This window comes from Pelecanus crispus, chromosome 5 (genome assembly GCF_030463565.1).
Source record: "Pelecanus crispus isolate bPelCri1 chromosome 5, bPelCri1.pri, whole genome shotgun sequence".
NCBI lineage: Eukaryota > Metazoa > Chordata > Aves > Pelecaniformes > Pelecanidae > Pelecanus > Pelecanus crispus.
Genome location: NC_134647.1, coordinates 41693876 through 41718051, shown reverse-complemented (window position 1 = coordinate 41718051; position 24176 = coordinate 41693876). Strand labels below are relative to the sequence as shown.

At 39.5% G+C, this 24176-nt stretch overlaps 1 protein-coding gene across 6 annotated transcripts in view; it reads right to left on the bottom strand.

The window, feature by feature from the left end:
• Positions 1-24176, bottom strand: part of UBE2F (ubiquitin conjugating enzyme E2 F (putative)) — an 84920-nt gene that overhangs the window by 47033 nt on the left and 13711 nt on the right. For all 6 annotated transcript variants that reach the window (XR_012831050.1, XM_075710424.1, XM_075710421.1 and 3 more), the window contains 4 exons: positions 21884-21949; positions 13457-13524; positions 7031-7101; positions 725-782 (listed from right to left, as the gene is read on the bottom strand). Coding sequence is in view for 5 of the 6 variants with exons in the window: in XM_075710424.1 (XP_075566539.1) it covers positions 725-782; positions 7031-7101; positions 13457-13524; positions 21884-21949 (263 nt within the window). In the remaining variant the exon portion in view is untranslated. The remainder of the gene's footprint in view (positions 1-724; positions 783-7030; positions 7102-13456; positions 13525-21883; positions 21950-24176) is intronic.

The following is a 24176-nucleotide window of genomic DNA, read 5'->3' as shown; positions in this document are numbered from 1 at the left end:
TTTACAGGGGCCAGGTTTCACTTACATTTTAGTGACTCAGGTAAAATGACATTTGAGGCAAAGTTAAAGGGCAGAGGCAGTTAGTTCCCTACAGGAGTGACGAAAACAGCCAGGAGTGGCCTGCTTTACACAATACCTAAGTGCAGGTGCGCTGCTCCCCCCTTTGAACAGAAGGATGGGATGAAACAGAATTCAAGATGGTGCAGTAACTACACTCTAATTCTGTTCCACATGGCACTTCTCCCAAATGCAACTTGCCTTTCACTTTTCCAAGTTCCTCTACTCAGAGGAACTTGGGGAGTGGGAAGACAGACTGTTGATTCATCAGGAATGTCAATACAATGGAAATTACAAGTGTTATGGATTACTGTTAGTCCTGCTCACATCATGGTCTTGTATTTGTTGCCTGGGTAAAGAAAAAAACAAGAAAAAAAAGCAGACCACTCTTACTGAGCATGGTTTCTCAGGGTCACCTGCAGTCATACCATTCTACAAAACTTTTTATCAGTCAAAGCAGTATTTGTGCAGCTATGTTAAAACTAGCAAACATTTCTATAAATCAGTTAGCACTGTACTTGTTTCAGTATTGCCACCAACACTTCTTGAAAGACAAAAAACCCCAGCTGTTTCTAGAGCGAACTGCATTATCTGTCTCTTTCAAGTCCACAGCAGTATTTTAAAAGATATATCTAGTTCAATATATGTATCTAAAAGGAAATAGTACCTTTAATGTTCTAGTTGGAGCCCAGCCAGTGCCATCAATTGAATGTTCTCTCAATAAACTGGAAAAAAGACACAGATATTATACAGTGCAACTTCTAGTTAAACAACCTTTGTCAGAAATCTTCTCAGAAAACATTAAGAACTTCAGAAGTAATTGCAACATAAGAATTGCCTCTTGCACTACATCTAGGTACTGGGATTTTACAGCACAAGAATTGGCATGTCTTCCTAGAATTACATTCTACGTAGCGTCATTACAGATCTCCTGATCTGAGCTCAACCTTTGTCAAAAAAACTGAATTATTTTCATCAAGCAAAACAAGCGTGACAGAAATCCTTGTGATGCAGTCTCAACATTGAACCTTTATTTTCCCCTGAGCACACAGACACATATGCTCCAGTTTAGAACATGTTCATCTTTGGTGAACAGACAGGTTTGCAGAATGACCCATCTCTCACCAAACCTGGCACAATTCAATCCAAAAAAGGGTATTTTTGGTGGGATATCTAATTAGGAAGAAAGAGGATTACCATCCTCTCATCTGTGAAAGGACTCAACTTCTCAGAGGCAGGCATAGGAAAGTGAGATAGTTTTGGTCTGTCTGCTCAGGAAGGTTGTGCAATAGCCGAAATGAGCAGATGCATCTCAGGCCTCTGGGGACACAGCACAGGACAGTCTAGCATCAGGGTCCTACAGTCCTCTTCCAGCAGGTTGAGCTATATTGCACATAGAACATTTTAAGGCTTTACAGGCAAACTCAACAGCATACATCCCCAACTGGAAATCATGAAGACTACTCTGGGCAAAAGAGATTGCTTACAGGAGGAAAAGGTTCCTTGTAAACTATAATACATGCTTTTGAATTTTAATGTAAATACACAGGAATATTAATATAGATAATTAAGATACAGACTTTCCTATATACACACATACTGTATAGAAATTTTATATGACCTGCATATTATGCTACAAGCTGTTGACCTATTTACCAGTTGAAATTGAGCTGTAGTCAGTTGGTTAGGCATTCCTGGACCTTTCAGGTCAAAATATCAGCAGTTATGAAGTCAAAATATTGGAGACCAGAGCACAATTGAGAAATGAGCTAAAGTCTTGCTCACATTCGTGAAAAAAAAAGTAATAATCTGAATGAGAAAGCCTGGAAAACTCCTTGAAGCATCATTTCACAATCACATCTTCCTCTGTGAAGAAGTAATCTAAAACTGAAAACTCATACAGCAAAGTAGCAAAGCACAAAAATTCATCACCACCAGCAGCTTCTACTACTGAAATGATAGTGTTAAAGTGAAATAGTCTTAAACTATTAGGTTTTACCAACATTCAGGACGACATGTATTAAGTCATTTTTAAATTACAGCAGATGACCGGACCACACAGGCTATCCATATAGTTATTTATTGAATGCGCTGAGTTTTTAATCCAAGGAAATACACTATGACTAGCATTACTCCTTCTTCAATGTAGAGAGGCTAGGAACAGGTTGATGATACTGGACAAGACTTTTCCATCTTAACTGTGATGCTAATCTCATTTCTGTGCCTTTAAAAAGATAAAATATGCCATTACCACTAGTGCAGCTCAAAACTAAAGAACGTTAAAAAGAGCATCTTGTGGCTGCGATTTTTGTTCATATTACAAAAGTCAAAGCAAAAATGCTGACCAAGCAAGAGCCAGAATTTTCATGTTTTGAGCGAATAACAGACTTTTTAGCTTGCTATCTGTCTGCTCCTCATAAAATTTTGCTACATTACTACCATTCACCTTTTCATATAGCTCACTGTGAACTTAAGAGTGAGGAATAAGTTAACACACATAAAAAAAAGCATAAAAATATCCAGTGATAGGGCTCAAAGTGTCTGAGCATGTCAGCTAAGCCCTGTAATATCCCTCCACCTTCCCAAAGCCTCAGAGCTCGCTCTCTCAGCATATCTCCAGCTGTGGACATCAGCAGCCAGGACTTGAAAGAAGACACTCATACCCCTCATAGAGCTCTGGCAGAAAAGCAGTGAAGATAGATAAGTATACCTCTGCCACATATTTCCAATTTGCTGATATAATTCATTTTCAGAGCAGCATCCTCTTTCTTCCTACAGACTGGGAACGACCATTAGGCCCCTAATCAAAACCTTTTCCCAGTACAGGGCGTCTAGAGAAACCACATCTCATACTCTCCATGGGGATGACCTAGATACAGCTGCCAGACGGTTGGGAGGTCTGAATGGTGATCTGCTCTCAGATCATCATACAAACAAACAGCAGAATGAACACTTAAGTGAGCAGAAATACACAAAATACATCATGAACTAGTTTAGTGGATGAACAAGCATCTGCATGTAGCTTCTGTTCAAAGACCTGTCATCCACAGGTCCTGCTGCCACAGAGGAGTTGGGTTACTAGGAAGTTCTCAAATGGCATAACCAGCAGAATTTTTCTTGCCCGCTCAGTGCTTCAAGAGGCTGCTTTTGACCAGCTGCCAGATATACCACAAAAGCCACCTGTTCTACCAGGTTTCGGGACACCTGATAGGCAGGAAAACCTGTTTACTTGAAGTGACTATTCTAAAATTGCCAGGACTTCACTTTCTCATACAGGAGTGCCAGAAAACTCATCTAAGATTATTTAGATTGAATAAGCATTCAGAAGCTTCCCTTGTGATGCTTGAGAATGAATTTGCAAAAGTAAAGAGAGGGGTAAACCAACTGAACAATTTCTGCAGCATTTCAGATTACTAAAGCTGGTGAGTGTGTGCATGCCTTGGGGAAGAACAGCAGGGCTGACAGGAGGGGCAGCACTGTGGTATGAGCAGGAGTTTGCCAGGCGGGAACTTCACCAGGAATTTGTCAGGCGGGAACTTCACCAGGAATGGGGAAGGACAGTAAAACACTATTTCCATTTGCTTTGTCTTCAGCTGTAACAGGGTCTGAGAAAAGCCAAGTGTCCCCTCAGTCATGGGGGGACTGGAACTGATAACCACACCTTAACATCTGGTGTTTGTATCTAAGGAGACCTCCCAGAACATGATTTCAAATCCTTGTTCTTGTGGGAAGACTGCAAAATCGCTATTTTTGAAGCTGTAGCAACCAAAACAGCCACTGATGTGACCAGCCAGATGCTTAGCTTTTGTTTCCACAAATATCTTCTCATTCTGTGAGTAATTCCAGCATGGAGAAAAGCTTTGAGGAATTTTTTCTTTTTAAATATACAGCATCCTAAAGAGATCTTGCAAAAACATCTACTGAACTGGGAACTGCATGGCTCTAGCAAGCTTAAAACTTTCTGAAACTCCAGCTGACATGATTCACAGCTTAAGTGACTAAAAATTACTGTAATGGGGAAATCAGTCCATGAAAAAAAAAAAATCTGCTTTATGTAAAGACCTCAGATGAACACTTTTATCAACATAAAATGTCAGTTCCAACAAAACTTTTGCCTTCCTTTTGCCAACAGAAAGTATCATTCAAGTTAAGTTTGAATTAAAAAGCTGTAAATCGACTTCAGAAACCCTCAGCTAGCAGGGACATGTTATAGAGGTTATTCTCTTGCTCACTTCCCACTGCCTACCTCCCTGCTCAACCCAGCACTGCCAGCGTAACCATTCTGGAGGCCATACTATAGACTGCATGAGTGGAGCAATTGGTATACAAAGTCTTTCTAAAGAGCTTTTTATTTCCACATTGGCACAGCTGAGGAGACTGGGAACAGCACTGGGGAACAGAAACAAGCCATCAACTTAATCAGGTTTTCTAACTGGAGAAATTGCAACACTGAGCTATACTAGACCATACAATTAATCAGTCTTCAAACACTTCTCCATTCAGCACCCTTTAATATTGCATCATGAAGCAACCAAACCTTAACCAACAACACCTATTGCCAAAAAAGATACATCCAACAATGCTGACCACCTCACCATGTAGCAGAAAAGCAGTGAAATTTCTGAGCAATTGAACTATTCTAAAAGCTTATGCAGTCAAGGAGGAAAAAAACACCTCAGGCAGAGATCACATTGGGGGGGGGGGGCAGGGGGTGAAGTCAGTGACATGCATTACACATTGTCAAGAAAGTAGTCAACTGGTGTATTTAGTAAGCAAGCATATCCTTTCTAGGTATCTTGATGTTTTCTATACACATGTGCAATGGAGGCAATATCCACAAGTATGGTCCAAACCTAATTAATATTGTCCAGAGTAACTGTAATCCATGAAGCACAGAGAAACAACACTTTTCCTGCCCAAAACTATTATACTTGACCACAAGTTTAATCATTTGTTATGTTTTAATTCAGGGATGATTGTCAAACCAACACATACCATAGTGTGAGGTATGTAAAAGACAGTTAGGAAAAATACTGATAAGGATTTTTTTTTCTGCTTTTAAAAATAACTGAAGCTATTTTCATGTAAAGACTTTTGTACAAGCTGATTGCAGGTACTATATATAGAGTGCATTCTCCATTATAACAGGCATAAAGCAATCTAAGTTATTTTAGTTTTTCCATCTAAACGTTAAGACATTTCAAAGATTTGATCTGTTAAAGTATGTGACAATCAAATAAAGCTGATGTTTCAGTGCAGATGCTGAAAAATAACTTCATTAAATAGAATCATGATGTTCCAACGCTACGTTCATATTTCATAATTAAAACCATTTAAAGACAAGAAACAGTGAAATATCCTCAGGAGGGTGAGGAGGCTTTGTTTAACCTCAGAAGATGTAGCACTGTAGTCAGAGCTTGAACTTTTGGCCATCATTTGATCTCTAGTATTTCTTGTTCCCTGGTTCCAAACAGCTCACTTACTCATTCCTTTACTTAACACTACTTGACTCAAAGTGTCTAAGCTTTCTCCAGTGACTAAGCCACAAGAACTCTGGTGGAATTTAAACTGTAAAAATATGATCTGTCAAGTTCAGCTGTGTAAAATGCAACAGTCCTAGGAAGCACTGAGAAACACCACAGGTCTGGCAAATTTTCTAAAAGTAGCAATACCTATTTGCCAAAACAACCTTCCTGTATCACCTGCATATAGCTCCAAATTACCTAAAAAACCTGGTTTTCCACAGTTATCTCAGATGATTTAGTACATTTTCCACCACTTTTAAATCCTCCAATCCCAAAGTGAGGTAAAGTCTATGGATGCTAGCCCTCACTGCCTGTATTCCTGCTGCAGTCTGGCACTACCGAGCACCAGGAACCTACTACAGCCTCCCGAGACTGGTTTCTATCAGCCTTTGATGATACGAGCTTCTTGGAAGCATGGAACAGAGCACTGTGGCTAAAAGAACTGATATCAGCTCTTTAGCTGTTATCAGCTGATGAGCCTGACCTCCCTATGAAGTGTGACAGATTACCCTGTGAAAACTTCATTTTCACCAGGACCTTGAACACAGCTTTTTAAATCTAGAGATTTAAATCAGATTTAAAAGTCTAGAGGAAAAAATTAGCTTTTTTTTTTTTTTAAGCGCCAATTTGCCACACATGGTGGCAACTGCTTTAGATTTTCAGAACAACTTTCAATCTCACTTAGATTCACTGCTTCTGCTTCATCTACTTTTTCTTTTATGCCCCATTAACTTGAAAAATGACAGCCATGCTTCTTGCTTCTGTTTATGTTTGGTTTCTGGCCAATTTCACCATCAGTGTTTCATCATGAGTACCTGAAATTACAAAGTTTCAGAAACTGATTTTGAAGAAGAAACATTTACTTACTATCAAGCAAAACCACCCAGCAACCTAAACCTCTCACTTTGGCAAAGCAAAGCTTTTGCGCTTTGTATTTTGACTCATACTCCCCCAACTCTGTTTTGTTATAACTGGTACATGTGTCTCACAATGGATATTAGATGTTAAAATAAACAAATGGCAAATATAGAATAGTTACTGTCCAAGTTTAAGGAACACTTTTTCCTTCCTTTTGAAATATAAATGGTTTTCGAGCGCTTAACACATTCAGGCATTAAACAAGTAAAGCTTTAAGCCCTCTCAGGGCCTGAGGACTATTAATCTATGGAGGGAGGGGAAAAAAAAAAAAAGTAAGTTTTGTTCAGGTTGGAGTTACCTTTTTACCCTAAGCAGAACAAAACTTTAAGTCTGAACCTGAAGAGCCAGGCTCTACATGGTCTCTAACACACAGCAAGAACAATACTTTCAGTAGATTTCTAAGTTCCTAAGGGTCATGTGCCACTGATTTGCAGAATCTGTTGAAAAAAAGTACTGGCATGAAAATTATGTACAATGTTTTATCACACAGAAAAATCTCCAAGGTAAAAAAACCAGAATACTGTTGCTACCTTAGGCAGATTTCTCCCGTTTCTGTAATGTTCGGATGCCAGATTCTTGTCAAGCATTTTACCTTTGGAGGCTGCCAGGAGAGAAAACAAGTTACAATGTTATCATTTAAAATAAAACTGTATCACTAAGTCACAGAACTGAAAAAGGCGAATATATTTGATATTCACAGCCTATGTTTGAATGTTAAAGACCTGGATAATATAACCTACAAGAGTTACACTAGCTTTCTCTGCCCTTTTAGTTTCTCTCAGCTGTTTACAAAAGCTGGGCTGGTATTAGGTTTTTTTCTTAGAAAAAGATAATTTTAAAGAAAGCCAAGAAAATTTACTCTCTTCTCCCGTCTACTTCAGGGGAAAAAAACCCATATGTCATTCAGTTTCTTAACACTTAACCCGTAAGACAATGATTTAAAATGGAAAACTACCAACTGTTTTCCCCCAAGGCTTATCCAAGTCAGGGGTTTGTTAAAAACCAGCAGAGGATGCAATGATAATCACTACATCAAAAGAACAGCTTCTTTTAAATGCAGATCTTCCTGTTCACAATTGAATAGAAAGTATCACAAGAAGCATCAAGAAGGCATGTCATATCCAAACTTAAGACACTAACATAAAAAGCCACCAAACTTATTTCCAGGCAAGATCACCAGATTTCTGAATTCCATAGCCAGTTTTGAAATACAGATTCTTAAAATACAGTCTCATTTGCTATAGTTTTGTGAAGTAAATAAAGAGCAAGTCATAAAAATTCTGGTAGCTTAGCAACAGCATGTTGTTCCATCCATGCTCTCCAAATTACAATTCACAGCTTTCAATCAAGCAGATGATTTCTTATAGTAAGTGTACTGGAATACATCAGCACAGACCAGTACCTTTCATAACTTCAATTAAATCACATAGTATAGATGTGGAGCTATTTTCCTCCACTGCTTCCCATGGAGTCTTCAGTCAAGAGACAAAATAGCTCAAACAGCTGTATTTGCATAGCAGCATGAGGTGTTTTGTCTCATCACTTTGTTCTCAACTTCCCAATTATCTTTTTAGTAAAGAATTTTTTTTTTAACCACGACTCCTTGGAGAAAAGGTAAGAAAATATGCATGGTACTGAACTACCAATAATGTACCTGTCCAGCACTAAAAGAAGAAATACTTATCACCACAACACATCTGGAATTTATAATGCAGACATTGACTTTTCTCCACTCTTATTTCATGTTTGTCCAATAACTCAAGTGACACTGACTGCCCCAGTGCTGAATCACAGCATTATTGAAAATTAAGTGGCATGCAGAAAACAGTATCAAACTTTTTACCTTCAAAACAAATGTTTTTCTAAGAAGTTTTCTAACAGCACAGCTTTTCATTAGCTACACCTTCACATTGTTTTGAAAGATTATGTCTAGTTCTCAAGAAAGGGAAAGCAGCAGTATTTATTCCATGCTGGTAGATCCAGATGAAAGAGTAAATTTCTACCACACGCACCTTCAAACAGGGAAGGTATTGATGAGTAGAAAAAAAAGTAAGCTTTATACAAACTAAATCTACAAAAAAAAAAAAAAAAAAAAATCCCCAAATCCTCACAGTCAGAGTGAATTAACTGGTGTCTCATTTTTTGTATTGTGGAAACAAAAGAGTTCCTTTATCCTTTCATCAAAGTGTTTTTCATCACTGACCACTCCTGACAGCAAGACAAAGGTTTTCTCCTTCTCTCTCCTTCTGCCTCTGTTAGATAGACAGGACAACTGCAGTAGTATCACAAAATTTATCTTCAAACAAAACTTCTCCTTCAAGTTTGTTCCAAGTCATCTTTGAGTCTTCCTTAGATCACCAAATCCACACAAGATTTCCTCGAGACAATGTTTCACTTGAATATCTCCAAACACCTCCAGGTCATACATGCAACACTTTGTACCACAAAGCTTACAAAATCCATTTATTTCATTGCTCAAACTCATCCTTTACCTCAGATACTGAAAGCTGCACAGGTAGATCCAACCTCAACTGGGGGTCACGACAGTGAACGGATTTTCTTCTCTTTTTCTAAGCATCCACTTATCTTTTAGGATCTCCTGTTAGTTTTGGTAACAGAAACTGTCTGACTTACACATACATTCTCCATCCACTTCAACATATCGGTGAATATATACAGATCGTACAAGAAAGCATTGCAAGCATTTGAAAACTACACATATACTGACTTCAGTTTTGGTAAAGTTTTGCAGAACAACCTTCAGATCAAGTTTGTCTCGTTTCTTTAAAAAATGCAGCAAGTAATCTCTCCCCTCCATTATTCTCGCCAAATGAGAGACTGGATATAAAGTGCTAATCAATAAATGAACTTAATTAACAGTTTCAGATCTCGATCAATTTGGCAAGCCAATCACTCTAATGTGACAGGTCTACTAGTACAGATATGTTTTATCTGTCCTGTAGCTGTAGTTTTTCACTTCACAACCTTTTCCCTAGAGAAGGGATGGGGTTCCTAGCAGAAATTTGGAATCAATGTTATTTCAAGTGTTTTCTCTAGACTCTAGATAGTCCCAAAGCATTCTTATGAATTACCCTGCAACTACAACTACAGGTTTTTCTTTACAGTTTTTACAAACCAGAATACCCAAAAGAGGCATTAACAGGCATATGGATTCCAGAGACCAAGCTACAATGTAGCCCTAAGATATTTCTTGCCAGTCACTCTTCCCTACCAGTTCCTGACAAATTTCTTCATATTGGCTGAAACTGAACACCAAACATGGCTAAGCACTTAGTACAAAGAAACAAGTTGAGGAAAATTAAACCACGCTGCCCTGTGGTTTTGATGGAGTGGATCACCCAGCTCAACAAGTGGAAGAGGCATTGCCTTAAAGTAGGCGTGGGCCTCGACACAAGAACTGCCCAAGGCATGCACTTCAGGTCCCTGGGGTTCCTTGCACCACCTCAAAATTTCCAGATGGAGGCATGATGGGGCATGAGCACAACTCCCATTTCATCAGTTCCAACCCAAGACTTGTATAAAGTAGGGTCACCAAAGAGGTAGATGGAAGCCCCTTAATTGTGACATCTGATCCTTCAGGAACCGAATCCCTTTCGGTTGTTTGCTTTTTCCACAACTAACACATTGGCCAGAAAAAGGACCAAGATTAGCAGCTCTGCTGTTAAATTCCTGACTTTTGACCACTGCCTAAGGCACCTCATGTCATAAAAACTTGCTAAGCTGGAGAGTCCCTAAGACTGTCTACTCCTACAACACCATACGTCAGAACCACAGGAGCTGCAAACAAGGCCTGGCTTGTGGTGGCAGACAGTTTAGTTTTATGTGAACATTAAACCGGATCTGTACTATTAATCAGTTTCCATTCCTTAAAAGCACCAGGTCCCTAGTCCTGTAGCACCCATTATTTCATTAGCTGCACCTCAAGGTATGTTTGTGTTGGGACTGAAAATACTGGACAAGACTGGCAAGTCATTTAGCCTACAGAAAAAAAGAACATCTATTTTTAAACATACATATGCATTTTCATTAATAACCTAACCATAACCCAACATTCAACCCACTGCAATTTTTTCTAAACTGCAAAGGCAAACTTTTTACTTTTGTGTTGAATGAGAGGTGCTCAGAATTTAAAAATTTCTAATTAACATTTGCAGTAGATTTTCTGCCAGTGCTGAGCAGGGAACCATAACAAACCAGAAGTTTTTTTTTTTAATTATAGCAATTGAGAATCAAAAAACCCCAGATCAAAATTATCATTCAGCTCTCCTGCTAACACAGAGGAAATACTTTCCTGCAGCAGTGTTGTTAAGAAGGTGTTAACAGTGCTGTTAACAAAAGGTTAAGAAATTAAAATTAGTTTTTATTGTGTATGTTCCCCTGTGCCCAGCATTGCCGCAGTGGTTAAACTACTACTACTGAAGATGACTAAAAAATTGAACAGCAGAGAACATGACAGGGTTTCCCCCTTTATACTGAAGGCCATGTTTCTCAGGTATGCAATGGCACAATTTATTCAAATTAGAACAAGGATGTAGTCAACCTTAAATGACCACCTTTGTCTTCATAGTGTGTGTGCATAACCTTACACAAGCTAGTAAAAATGGCCTGTATTACAGTATGAAATTCTTCAGTGAGGTTAAAGGGAACTTTAAAAAAACCCCACAATCAAAACCATACAACTGCAAACACTATTAGTGCATGTAGATATTTTAGATACAAGTATATCAATAAAGACCGCCAGGATCCTAAACACTTCAAAAAAATAATAGCTTGAGTAGATAATCCTTGACTAATATTACTATGAAAGGAGAGCACAACTATGAGAAGAAGAAGGAGGAAAATTCAAAGCTCTTTTAGAAGTGCTATGGTCCTCTACAAGCATGAACTTTCTCCTAAGATATAGTGCATGTCCCATGTATTCATAGACTATAAATAAAGGAGTATTAGGAAACTTGTGAAGGTATGTTCTGAATGTGAACCCAACTCCTCTGCTTTCAGAAACATAACCTTTCTAGTCTACCAGCAGTGTTAACACGCTGTTCTCCAAGCTTGGTCTGGGAATTCAAGCTATTACATACCAGACCACTGCACCTACTTCATACATGTATATAAACAATGCTGTGGCTGCAACTACGACATATATATGATGCTGAATTTAGGCTTGGTGTATCTGAACACAAAAGCCAAAGGTCTTCCCGGACACTTTTCTCTAGTATTGTCCCCTACACATTCTTCAGCCTCCCTGAAAGAAGAGTTCTGAACTATCAACACCAAAAGTAAAACAGAAAGCAGAAGTATGGGAAAAAAGTTACAAAAGTAAGCAAAATTATCAAAAAACATACAAACTAAAGAAAAAAAAAAGTGAGACTTCCTTCTTCCTGCAATTCATATAGCTAAATGCAGATATTGCAACTCAAATGCTCAAATAATTCTAGTTTTCTTACATATCAAACTATCAGAACACAGAATGGCAGGCATAATTCCTGAGAACCAGACATGGGTCCTGATTGTTTTCCACTTTTTGGAGTCAATCTTGTTCTTTTGACAGCTGAACTCTGAAAACAATATCTGAAGTTATTTTATTGTAATTGCACCTCCCCTCCCTTGCAAGGTTCTACAATTTTAATGAAGTACAATTATACCAACGTTTCTTATGCTTGAAAAGGCCAAGTTGTCTGGAGCTTTCTATTTAACTACAATAAGATACTGCAATACCGTAGGTCCTCTGGAAAGCTGTTTGCTTAATAACCATTGAAATTGTTATTTTTTAATGATACTTAACTAAACAGATGGGGAGACAACCAGTAGAACTGGCGGAGTGCACTGAAGGACGCCACTTGCCACCGCATCTGTGCTTTCCATGTTCTCTATTGCATGTTCTCAAAAGGGATTAAGCACCTAAGTCCAATATCAGAACTATAAGCACCAGTTTGAAGGTCCCAGAGGAAGAAAAAGAAAAAAACTTTGCCTTTCTGTTCACTTATTTCATTCTTTCTCTTAGATATATCATTTTTTGTAAGAATAATGATTAAGTGCACGTCTCAAGAATAATTAACGGGAGAGAACACATGAGAGTGGAACCTCAACCAGAAGGAAGATTCTCAGGTCCGACTCATCTGAGCTTCTGAGCAGCTTCTGACAGACAGTTGCAAATACTAATTTTTCCTTTAAGTAATAATATCACTGAGGCAATAAAAGCCTCAAGGCTGTTTGGTTACAAACACTGAACTGTAAAAGAATAACCAGAGAAATTATTATTCCCACTCCATGAGATTCATGACACTGCATGTGGAATATTGTGTCCCACTTTGAACTCCCCAGTACCAGATATATCAGCAAACTGGAGCGAGCACAGCAGACAGCCACCAAGATGGTGATGAAACCGGAGCACAGGCAGTACAGGGAGAGTTGAGGGACCTGTACTAGTTCAGCCTGGAGAAGAGAAGGCGGAAGGTGGGGACCCTATTGCTGTCTACAGCTACCTAATGGGAGGGTATAGAGGAGATGGAGTCAGGCTCTTAGATGTGCACAGTGATAAAGCAAGAGGCAACAGACAAGCTGCAAAAACGGAAATTCTGATCTGATGGGGGGGAGGGAAACGACACACGATACACACAGGAAATCACAACAAAGGTAATTAAACATCGGAACAGAGGCCCAGAGAGGCAGTGGAATCTCCATCCTAAGAGATTTTGAAATGCCAACTGTCCTAGGCCTTGAGCAACCAACTCCCACTTTAACACTACCCCAGCTTTGAGCAGGAGTTTAGATGAACTCCAAAAATTCCAGGCAACCAAGATTTTTCTACAATCCCATGATACTTTCATAACAGACAGAAGATCCTTCCTTGTCTCAATGCCAAGTTCCCTCTGAAGTCTTATTACCGGGAAAGGCAATATAAAGTGACAATTACTAGATTAATGACAAATACTCACCACCATATTGTAGGCATCAGGAACTTCAGTTTCGAACTGAAACTTTCCACCTTGGTAATAGCCCTCATCTAGCAAAGAAAAAACAAGAAAAATAGTTAAATAAAAGAAAATAACGTATGCCATATAATATGAAATATCTGTATTACAAAGATAAAATAACAGCACGGGGTTATCATGAAATACTTAACCTAGTTACACCGTAACACTAGCTGCGTCCTAGTCCAAAGAGTGTGAACATAGTGTCTTCCCTTACTCCCAAAACCTTTACAGCAGAAATTGATTTAAGTCAGAAGAGTCAATAGTCCCCCAGTGACCCCAGATTAAACACCTTCCTGATCAGAGTATCGGGCAATACCAAGCTAGAGGAACCTTTGACTGAACTTTTCATGTCTGTATGAACAAAATTCTGCCACACGTCAGCCATATGGCATGCAGTACCACAACACCAACACTTGGAATGAGCTGGACACATATTTCACTTGCTAACGCGTGCTAAACCCTGCTCAAGGATTTAGCACACCTTCCCAGACTTGTGCTAGCAATCACATATCATGAGTAGTATCAGTAATGGTGTGCAAGAGCATGCTTCAGAGCGTACTACAATAAAAGTGCAAGTTAGCTCTTTTGTTGTAATTATCTTAGGATGCTATATCAGTTAGGAAAACCTGCCTGCCTCTCCGTCAACCTCAGACTCAATACTGAATTATTAAAATGGCTAAATTTTAGACTATGAAATCTGAAAATATTTAGTTGCATTTAACCAGAGGTAATATAATAGGATAATAGTCGGCCTGCAACTCTTGAGATGCCTGTGCTTGGAAGCTGAAATGCTTGCAAGTATTCTGAAATGTGTCTGTCTGCCATTGGCATTATTGAGTTTTTTCATTAAGAAAGGGAAACAGAAAGGTACCCAGCCTGCACTGGGGGTTTGGGACACCCGAGAAATGCTCAGGCTCAAACTACCTCAAGTACTCTAGCTCTCTGTATCACGCAGCCACAGTGAAGGCTTGAAGGTCAGGAAGGCTGGTTATCACTGTGTCCTGGTCTAGCTCCAGCCAGTAACTAAGCACCACGCAGCCGCTCGCTCACTCCCCCTACCCCGATGGGATGGGGGAGAGAATCGGAGGAGTAAGAGCGAGAAACACTCCTGGGTTGAGACAAGAACAGTTTAATAATTGAAATAAAGTAAAATAGTGATGATAATAATAACAATAGAATAATAATAGTAATAATAATAATATACAAAGAAAGTGATGCACAATGCAATTGCTCACCACCCGCCGACCGATACTCAGACAGTTCCTGAGCAGCAATCGCTGCCCCCTGGCCAACCCCTCCCCCTCCCCCCCCCCCCCCCCCCCGTTTATATACTGAGCATGACATCATATGGTATGGAATAGCCCTTTGGGCAGTTTGGATCAACTATCCTGGCTGTGCCCCCTCCCAGTTTTCTTCTTTACCTGGTAGAGCATGAGAAGCTGAAAAGTCCTTGACTAGCATAAGCAGTACTTAGCAACAACTAAAACATCACTGTGTTATCAATATTCGTCTCATTCTTCTCTAGTGTAGGTTAATGGTAGTGTAGGTTAATGGTTGGACTGGATGATCTTAAAGGTCTTTTCCAACCTAAATGATCCTATGATTCTATGATAATAAATCCAAAACACAGCACTATGCCTGCTACTAGGAAAAAAATTAACTCTATCCCAGCTGAAACCAGGACACACTGTATGACAATATTTTTTTCGTATTTTTTAAACCAACATTGCAAAGGAACTTCTGTGAAACAATCCATAGTTTACAGAAAGATTAAGAAGAGTTTTCTTATTATCTAGCTTGTTCCAAACCACAAAAAACCTAAATCCTCTCCTATAGGTCATCAAAATCCTCTTTCAGGATGCTGTCTTCTGGACCTGCTGCCTTCCTAGTCCCTACACAGATCTAGCGTGACCTTCTATTTTCTCCTACCAACAAACGCACCACATCCACTTGCTCAGGTTTCACTCCACGCTACAATCTCACCACTGTCAGCACAAGCCTGTAGCTTCCACACTGTAATTGCCATAATCACAAGAGAGCAGTCAGCTCCTACCCTCCTCCTCTTTGCAATCCCGTATCAGTTGACTTACTGAAAAGGAGAGGGCATCACCCTGTTAAATAACACAAACCCTCAGTTGTAGAAGGAAGTGAGCCAGTAAAAGCTGATGCTGCCAGAGACTCAACTGCACACTATGCCTGGCAAGCCACTCCAAAAGACCTGTGCCTGCAGGACAGCGAAAGAGTTGCATGGTCCAGCTTCTTCCAGGAGCCTGTTCAGACCACTGACAGGTTCAGCACATGAACAGCATCAGAAATTTTGGACTGCAAAAGCAGCATAGGCACAGAGTATGGAAACAGAACATGGCTAGTCTTCCCCACCCCACACAGTAATGTTTACAGCTGCCTCCACACTGAACTGTGCAGTGCAAAGCTGCAAGCCTTAGCCATTGCAAATCTCATTTTAATAACCTGTCGAGAACATACACTTTTCAAATACATTCTCCATTTCCCTCCAATTCAATTTTGAAGTGTATTTGATTTATTAAGCAGTCTTCTCAGGCATGCTACGCTTTACCAGGAAGTAAACGCACATGCACTGATTTTTATGGGGGGAAAAAAAGCAAGATAAAAGCATTTATCTATTGTTTTCAAATATACTGAGATAAAAGTCAGTGAAGTAAGCCATTTCTAAAGAATGAGGTGTAAGAGGTGAGTTATACCAATACCCTTGTGATGAAGCTGCTCCCTGTCAAATGTGCAAAGCACTCAAAGCAAGACACTGACTGTTCCAGGAAGGAATGATTAGGGAAATGTCCAATATCCCTCTGGTAGTTCAAACAGCTAAAGCACCACCGAGTTACCCTTCAGGACACAGCTAACTGCACCTTATCCACCATCTAGCACATTATAATAGTTTTTTAACCAAGCCTCTTGAATCCTCATGATTTCCATGTATGATACCATTTCTTGTAAAAACCATACTCAGAAGAATAAGACACACAGGTCTTTTAGTAATCGTACTAAAACAAACAAGCAACACCATACAGGAATTCAGCATTTGTTATAGTGCAAGCCATGTACCTCAAAGCCTTCCACAGGCCTCCCCACTACCCTCCAGCTTACAAGCACTTATCAAGCTATCACTGCCCAATATAAGCAATCACATGAAAAGCCCACATGTGTGTGTGCAGGGAGAACCCTGCTGTCAGGTAAAGGAAAAACACCAACACTGTTAAGGTTGCTCTGGAAGTCCAGCAGCAGAAAGTTATTTTCCTTGGCTTAAATTCAATAGTTCCTTGATTTCATGGACTTGGAGCGAAGCACGCAGCAGCTCTTGCTATTCCACCCCTGCTAATGTGAAATAGATGCCTGTTGATGGATGTATCTACATGTGCCTTATGTAAAAGAAAATCCTCAGATTTAATGAGTCCTCACTGTAATACAATTGTCCAAAAGAAACATTCGAGCATGGCTCCGAGGGAGGAGAGCTTGCCAAAAGACTGTCAGAGTCCTGCCAGTCAAGCAGCAGGAGAAAAGCCACACTCCACATCTCTCTGCACACTGAAAACACCAGGCCCACAGCCTCTGCAGCATGAAGGAATATTATGGTAGGCCCTCAACTTCCAAGCACAGACAGCAAGATCACTCTGACATTGCTCAAGAGATGCACGGGGCAGAGGTGGAAAGGCTGAACTTTCTCTGCCCTTCCTCGCCATGCAGACCTAGCTCAGGGTAGCTCCACTTCCACCCAGCCACGGCAGAAACTCCGAGTGTCCAAGTGCAGGATGAAATTAGACAAGGTAAGCTCAGCTGCAGGGGGCAAGCCCTTTCTCACTATATAAAACCATCACGGCAAAAGGAGTGCAGAGTTTCCTGCAGGAATACTGAGATGAACTGGCGTGCAGAGGGGTTGAATTATCACCAGTGTCATCAGAAGAGAAGTAGCAGGTCCAGATGGTGAAAGAACGCCCCTTTTTCTCTGCACAAATGTTTTAGATTAGCTCAAGCACTTTCTAACCACATATTAACACCTCTGCAGGCCATAAGAGATTCCTCATGTATTACTGCCATTTTCTTTTATTTGTCTTTCTGTGTTCTACATAAGGCTGAGAAATCTCTGGAAGACTTAGAGTGCTTTAGACATTGTACCTCACACTGCAGGTCACTTCCACATACATGACTGAGTCTCCCTCAAACACAAATCAATACTCATCACTGTCTTGCATTAAAACTTCTCATTTTATGTTTCAGGTTTACCTTGGCATGAATCCATGCTAGCACTAACCAAAAAGCACACTGGGTACCCTACTCATTCTGTTGTAAAATATGCAAGGACATATTTACCAAATCAGAAAAGTAAAGCATCTCTCCCACCCCTTTTTTTATAACTCTCCTTGTATGTTTGTAAATCTTTTCACTGAACAACAATAAAGCATGCTACTCATTATCACTCACTCAAACGTATATTAAAAATTCATATCTCTGGAGAGCTTCAGTACCCAGCCAGAAATCTTGCAATGCATTAACAAGATAAGCCTTCACAACGAAGTCATCTTACAGCATCTCAAGCAAGTAAATAGGTTCTCCCACATGGTAGTTTCCTCCCTGTGTCCCACAATACCCATGCAGACTGGGACAAAGACCCTCAATTTTATAGGCATGTAACAGCAGTGGGAAAAACTGAAGTTCTGGCAAAGTTAACTGTGAGGAAAGTGCTATAAATAAAACAGTCAAATAAACTAGCTTTAGCACATAACTTAGGAAGTTGGCCACTGATGAGACTTTTACAAAAAGGGAGTATGTCTGAGCTCCAGTTTTCCTCCTACTCCTTAAATTTATGTCTTCAAGCTGTATTAACAGAGCAAGCATCCCTCCCACTTCAGTCTCAAATTTCATTATCAACAACTTGACTCTAATCTTAGTTTGCATTTGTAAGGTGTTTTGATGGCTAATAAGTGCTGTGAAAATACTAAACTAAATTATTTTATAACTTTAAAAGAAAATGCAAGATAATTGGGACAGGCCACAAGGGATGTGCTTTTCATAGTAGTCCTTGAATCAGCAGCGTTGAAATGCTCAGCCATGCTCACCAACATTTGTCATTTCATGGCACGCAAACCAGAAAACAGGCTCTTTATTAATTCCCTGAAGAACGGGGCTCTAAAATAATCACACTAACCCCAAACTACCCCAACTGTCTGGGAACTGCAGGAAAATTGCATTAACTCTACATATTCCTCTAGTTTTCTTCATGCACAAGGTACTTAAACTCACCTTCTTTTTTTTTTTCTAGGTCATTACCATGTTTTAGCCTCAGCTTCAATTTTGTGCTCCAAATATCAGTGCAGCAGGCAGGACTCTGCCCATATTATAAGCATCTATCTCCTTGTTTTTCCTAGCTTTTGTGCCAGTACCTTATTGGGTCAAAAATAAGAACAGAGTCAAGTGGTGGCATAAGGGCATTTTTCAACAACAGAATGATTGTTTCACATGACAAAAGGAAAAAGAAGCTTCAGACAGCAGAGAAAGCCATCAGTACCTGCCTCAGGAACACACAGTTTGCCCATCATGGCAGTAAAATCTAAGTCTTACCCATTTTCTATCGTGTGCTACTATATATCCACTCATGGTGCACTGCAGAAAGCTGTAACAAAGGAATCAGAATTTCCTGAGGACAAGTAACTTTTTATGTGAAATAAGCAGTCACTCTCATCAAGATTTTCTACAAATTCATTTTAATTTAAAACTCACTGTCACCAGGATAATTTTGTGACATTAAATACTTATTAAGAAAGGTTATTATGAGAAGTGCAGAGCAAGGGAGCTGAAAGTATTTCTGCTTGGTGGTAAAGTTTATTTTCTATTCAAATTAGTCTTTTTGTGAGAACATAAAGAAACTTCTTTCACTGTCCTTTCAAGACCAGCCACATTCTAAATGACTGCATAAAACAAAACACCTGAGAACAAGCTTTGTCAATAACATAAGGCTAGAACTTTGACCACAAAAGGCACTTCTGTTTTAAAAAACACGTTCAGTCAGTACCTTCATGGTACCCTGACAGCCAGCTACTTGCAGAAACTGCCTTGGTGTAAGATTCCTTATAAAATATGGTTACAGAATTCAAGCTCTAATGTTAATGAGAATATAAGAGAACTTAATGTAAAATATGAATATAAAATAACTAGCATCCCTGTAACAGATCTGTCATAGAAGGATGCAATCTCTGTAACTGCAGATAAGCAAACTGAGAACCCCAAGAAGTGAGCCAGGAAGAATTTCTTCTCTGTGCAGACTACCAACCCTACTTACCCATACTTACTATGTAAGTCCTAACAGTGAGAACCGCAAGGTGGCATTAGACATTCCCTGGCACCCGCAGCTGTGCTGAGCCCAGCTCTTGTTCCGCAATTGGAAAGCTGCAGAGATATTTGCAAAGTGCTCCCTTAAGAGCCAGGTGTATGAGCAGGATTTCTAGAAGCAACTCAGCTCCTCAATGCAAGAGGCAGTTCCAGGCAGAAGGAGGAAAACTGGCTCTTACTCCAGACTGTCAAGATTCACGCAACATTGCTTAGACATTGCAAAAGGTTGCCTCAAGCAAAGGTTTTGGCCCATTTGAGTCAGAAAAATTCTGTGACAGCCACTTAGCTGCCTCTCTGTTATCCCAAAGAAAACTAAGATTTAGCATACTCTAAAGAAAAACCTCAATAATGAAGGGAATCAGAAAGCTACAAAGATTTTCTTGGTATGTGTTACGTTCTGCCTTTAGAGAGCTGTGCTAAACTGTAGCTGCTCACAAGATTCTATACCTGAATTATGCACAGCTGAAAATAGATGTTTACTTCGGTCAGACTGCTACTGCAGAGACTTCAGCTGTGCAGCTATATTTAGAGTAAGAAAATGTTAATTAATATCATGTCATTCCAAAGATCATTTCAGCAACGAAGCCAGCACAAAAAACATGCTCTGCACTCACCAACTGTCTTCTGACTGCAACACCCTGCCATTCAGCCATTAACAGACAAAAAAATGACTATTTAGACACCTTAGAATTAGTATGAAGAAGTTATCATTGCCTCATATTCAAGACATCCCTAATTCACACGGTGATGATCTTGTAAACTCAACTCATTTCCGAAATATAATAAAGCAGCATCATATCAACTGAATGACATTCGGTTCAAGCAAACACTCACCAAGTAAACATGACTACATCTCCTACACAGAATGAGAGGTTAAAAGTTCTATAATAGCACTTGCATTTATTTTTTATTACACTGACTAGGGCAGTCTTACTCATTTTTCCATCACAAAAAGGAGTCACATGAATGGACGTGTTAACAAAGACCACCCAAGATTTCTCCTGCCGAGGAACTGCTAGTTGATTTTGGCCAATAAGCAGCAACAGTGACATCTAGCGCCCATCTGACTTAAAGATACTGGATTACCAGAAAAATTCCTATCACCCTGTTAAGTGTAAACCATTATTTGTATAGGTAAGACATCAGGATGACTGCCATACTGCATCCAAATTCTGTTGTCAATAAGCACCTACAGAAAATGTGCATCTCCAAGATTAATTGGCAGGGAGATCCTGATGTCAGCACATCTAACTCAAACAATTCAGTCTCCTGAATGTCCATCAATGTTCACATTCAAGTAGTTGCACAGTCTCAAAGGTAACACACAGCAAAAATAAGCAGTGTATATGAAATCTAAATAATCTTCCATGCAAAATCATCCATAAAACACAAACACAACTTTCTGTTCTAAAATGGACAACCATGTGAGCAAACTCTGTAGTTTCAGATGGCTATTAGGAAACTTACGTGGAAATGACAAATTCTGAAAATGTAGTCCTGAGGTTTTGTTTTTATTGAACAGTATGCCAGCAGAAGCTTCACAGTATATTTACATTAGTTTTATTAAAAGATCTAATTTCCACATACTTGAATATTCAAAGACTAAGAGACACCTACTTGTTAAGCATAGATTTGAGTTTTCCATAGCATTACATCTGTCATCTACCTTTTCAACTCTGCAGACTCAAGCAATCAGTAGAAAAGAATAATATGCAACAGGGCTGTAACAGAGTAATTTCTCTAGACCTAGTCTAGGATTTTTCTCAGCAAATAAAACAAGTTGGTTTGAAATTGGCTGAGAGGAAACAAAATGTTATCAACCAAAGTGAGTAAACAAGACCTGAATACTTCCTAAACCTACTCAATTTCGATGGCCTAATTCCTCCATTACCTCTATAAAATAATCACTGTGTTGCAGCCAGTCTTTCTTTGACTAAAAGTTTATTGGATTCTTGAGCAAACTCTTGGAATCACATTTCCTAAACACCAACACACACAGAAACAAAAGTAACATGTTTAACAACTTACCTGGGATTACAGTTAGCTGAAAGTAATGAAGCTTGTTTGGGTCAGGAAAATTCACTTTACATGTACCTGCAAAGCAAAAGAATAATTTACATCAGACAGTTGTTTTTCCACTGTAAGGAAAGCAAGTGTATCATCTTTCATACTCTCCAAATTCACCCTCTGATTAACCCTTCCAGTCAAGTGATTCCCTCCTATACTTTGCCTCTAAGCACATCTTCCCTATACAGTTACAGGTCACCTGCAGCAATGGAACTTCACTTCTTTGAGCTGTGAGGAAGTTTATTTCCTTTCAGTAAACCATGCTGTCTCAAAGCTCTTAAAATGCCAAAGGATTTGGTCTTTTGTATATATGCTAGCTACATGTTAAGACGACAGCATACGTAACAAGCATCTTTTCCTTACAAGTTCTGTAATGGCAATGTGTGTATCTTAATATTTGGTCATACACTGCAGTTTGCAAGAAGTCATGCCACCACAGCCCTACGCTAACAAAGGATTATTTATACCTGTAAGGTATAATGAGATACAAGGTTTACTGAAAGCCTCATCCAAAAGCCAGTGAAGTCTCTGTTCGGCTGTCATGTTGAACAAGTTTCTTCTGCGTAACCAGTTACACACATTAACAGCAAAGGTTATGGACTATCATTACAAACCAAACAGTATGTTTTTATTCTCAGACAAGATGAATTTAAGGAGAATAGTGAGAATGAAGAACAAGTGTGGGGAAAAAAAAAAAAGATAAAACATCAATCTGATGAATCTGGTTTCAGTTCAATAGATAAAAGTTCACAGCATAACAGCCCTTTGTTCGCATTTGATGACACAAACTAAGTTGCCTTTCCATGCACAAAACTGGCCTTTCTTGACTATGGCAGAGACGAGCTGTCAAGCTGACACTAGGAGATGCATATGTCCGTGGATACATTATTATCCATATTATGCAGCCTTTACCTTCTTCATCCATCAAACTGGCTGTTCTTTTTCTGTAGTCAAGGAACTAAATAGTATCGGTATTTGCTTGAAAAAATAACTAGAACCATACACAAACCCTAGTAAGGCATTCGCATTGTAGTAACTACAAACCCTGATACATATTTCTCAGGCGTTCGTTATTCCATAGAAGAGTCTACACAAAAAAGTTTAACAAAAATTAAAATTACTCAGCGTAAAAATCTCTATAATTGCCATTAAGAAAGAAGAGCATAGAGAAATGAAGAGTTAAATAATGCCTTTTCCTGCCCTCCCTTTTTGCTGCTTCTGTTTTGTATTTTTCCCCCCTTGTAATTCCTCCCATCAGGCAGCCTGTACACTGAAAAGCATGATTTTTAAGATCTGAGCATTGATCTTGACTTAGAATCATTAGCAAATAGAAGATGCTCATCAGAAGCAGCACTCGGAATTAGCACTCAGAAGCTTAACCTGGAGAGAAGAAAACATGGTCAAAGCTGCCCTCAGATAGGGAAAGGCTAGAAATATCACAAGCTACCTGCCAGTGTAATCAGAGAGAATATTCACTGCTTTTCTTTGTAAGATAAGCATATGGGCAAGACAGCGTGAATGCACAGCACGGTAGTAACCTGCACATACATTCTCGGTCTGCTGCAAGCAGCTCATGCCTCTTTCCCTGCAGGGAAAACATCTTAGATTACTCTGAAACAGGAACATGCACCACAGCAAGTTCTGTAAAGCAAGTGATGGGCTCTGAATGTACCCAATGTCCTGGTTTCAGCTGGGAAAGAGTTAATTTCCTTCCTAGTAGCTGGCATAGTGCTGTGTTTTGGATTTAGTAGGAGAAGAATGTTGAGAACACACTGATGTTTTAGTTGTTGCTAAGTACTGCTTATGCTAGTCAAGGACTTTTTCAGCTTCCCATGCTCTGCCAGGTACACAAGAAACTGGGAGGGGGCACAGCCAGAATAGCTGATCCAAACTGACCAAAGGGCTATTCCATACCATATGACGTCATGCTCAGTATATAAACTAGGCGGGGGAGGGGGCACGGCCAGAATAGCTGATCCAAACTGACCAAAGGGCTATTCCATACCATATGACGTCATGCTCAGTATAGAAACTAGGTGGGGGGGGGGGGGGTTGGCCGGGGAGCAGTGATCACTGCTCGGGAACTGTCTGGGTATCGGTTGGTGGGTGGTGAGCAATTGCATTGTGTGTCACTTGCTTTGTATATTATTATTATTATCATTATTATATTGATATTATTATCATTACCATTTTACTTTATTTCAATTACTAAACTGTTCTTATCTCAACCCAGGAGTGTTTCTCACTCTTACTC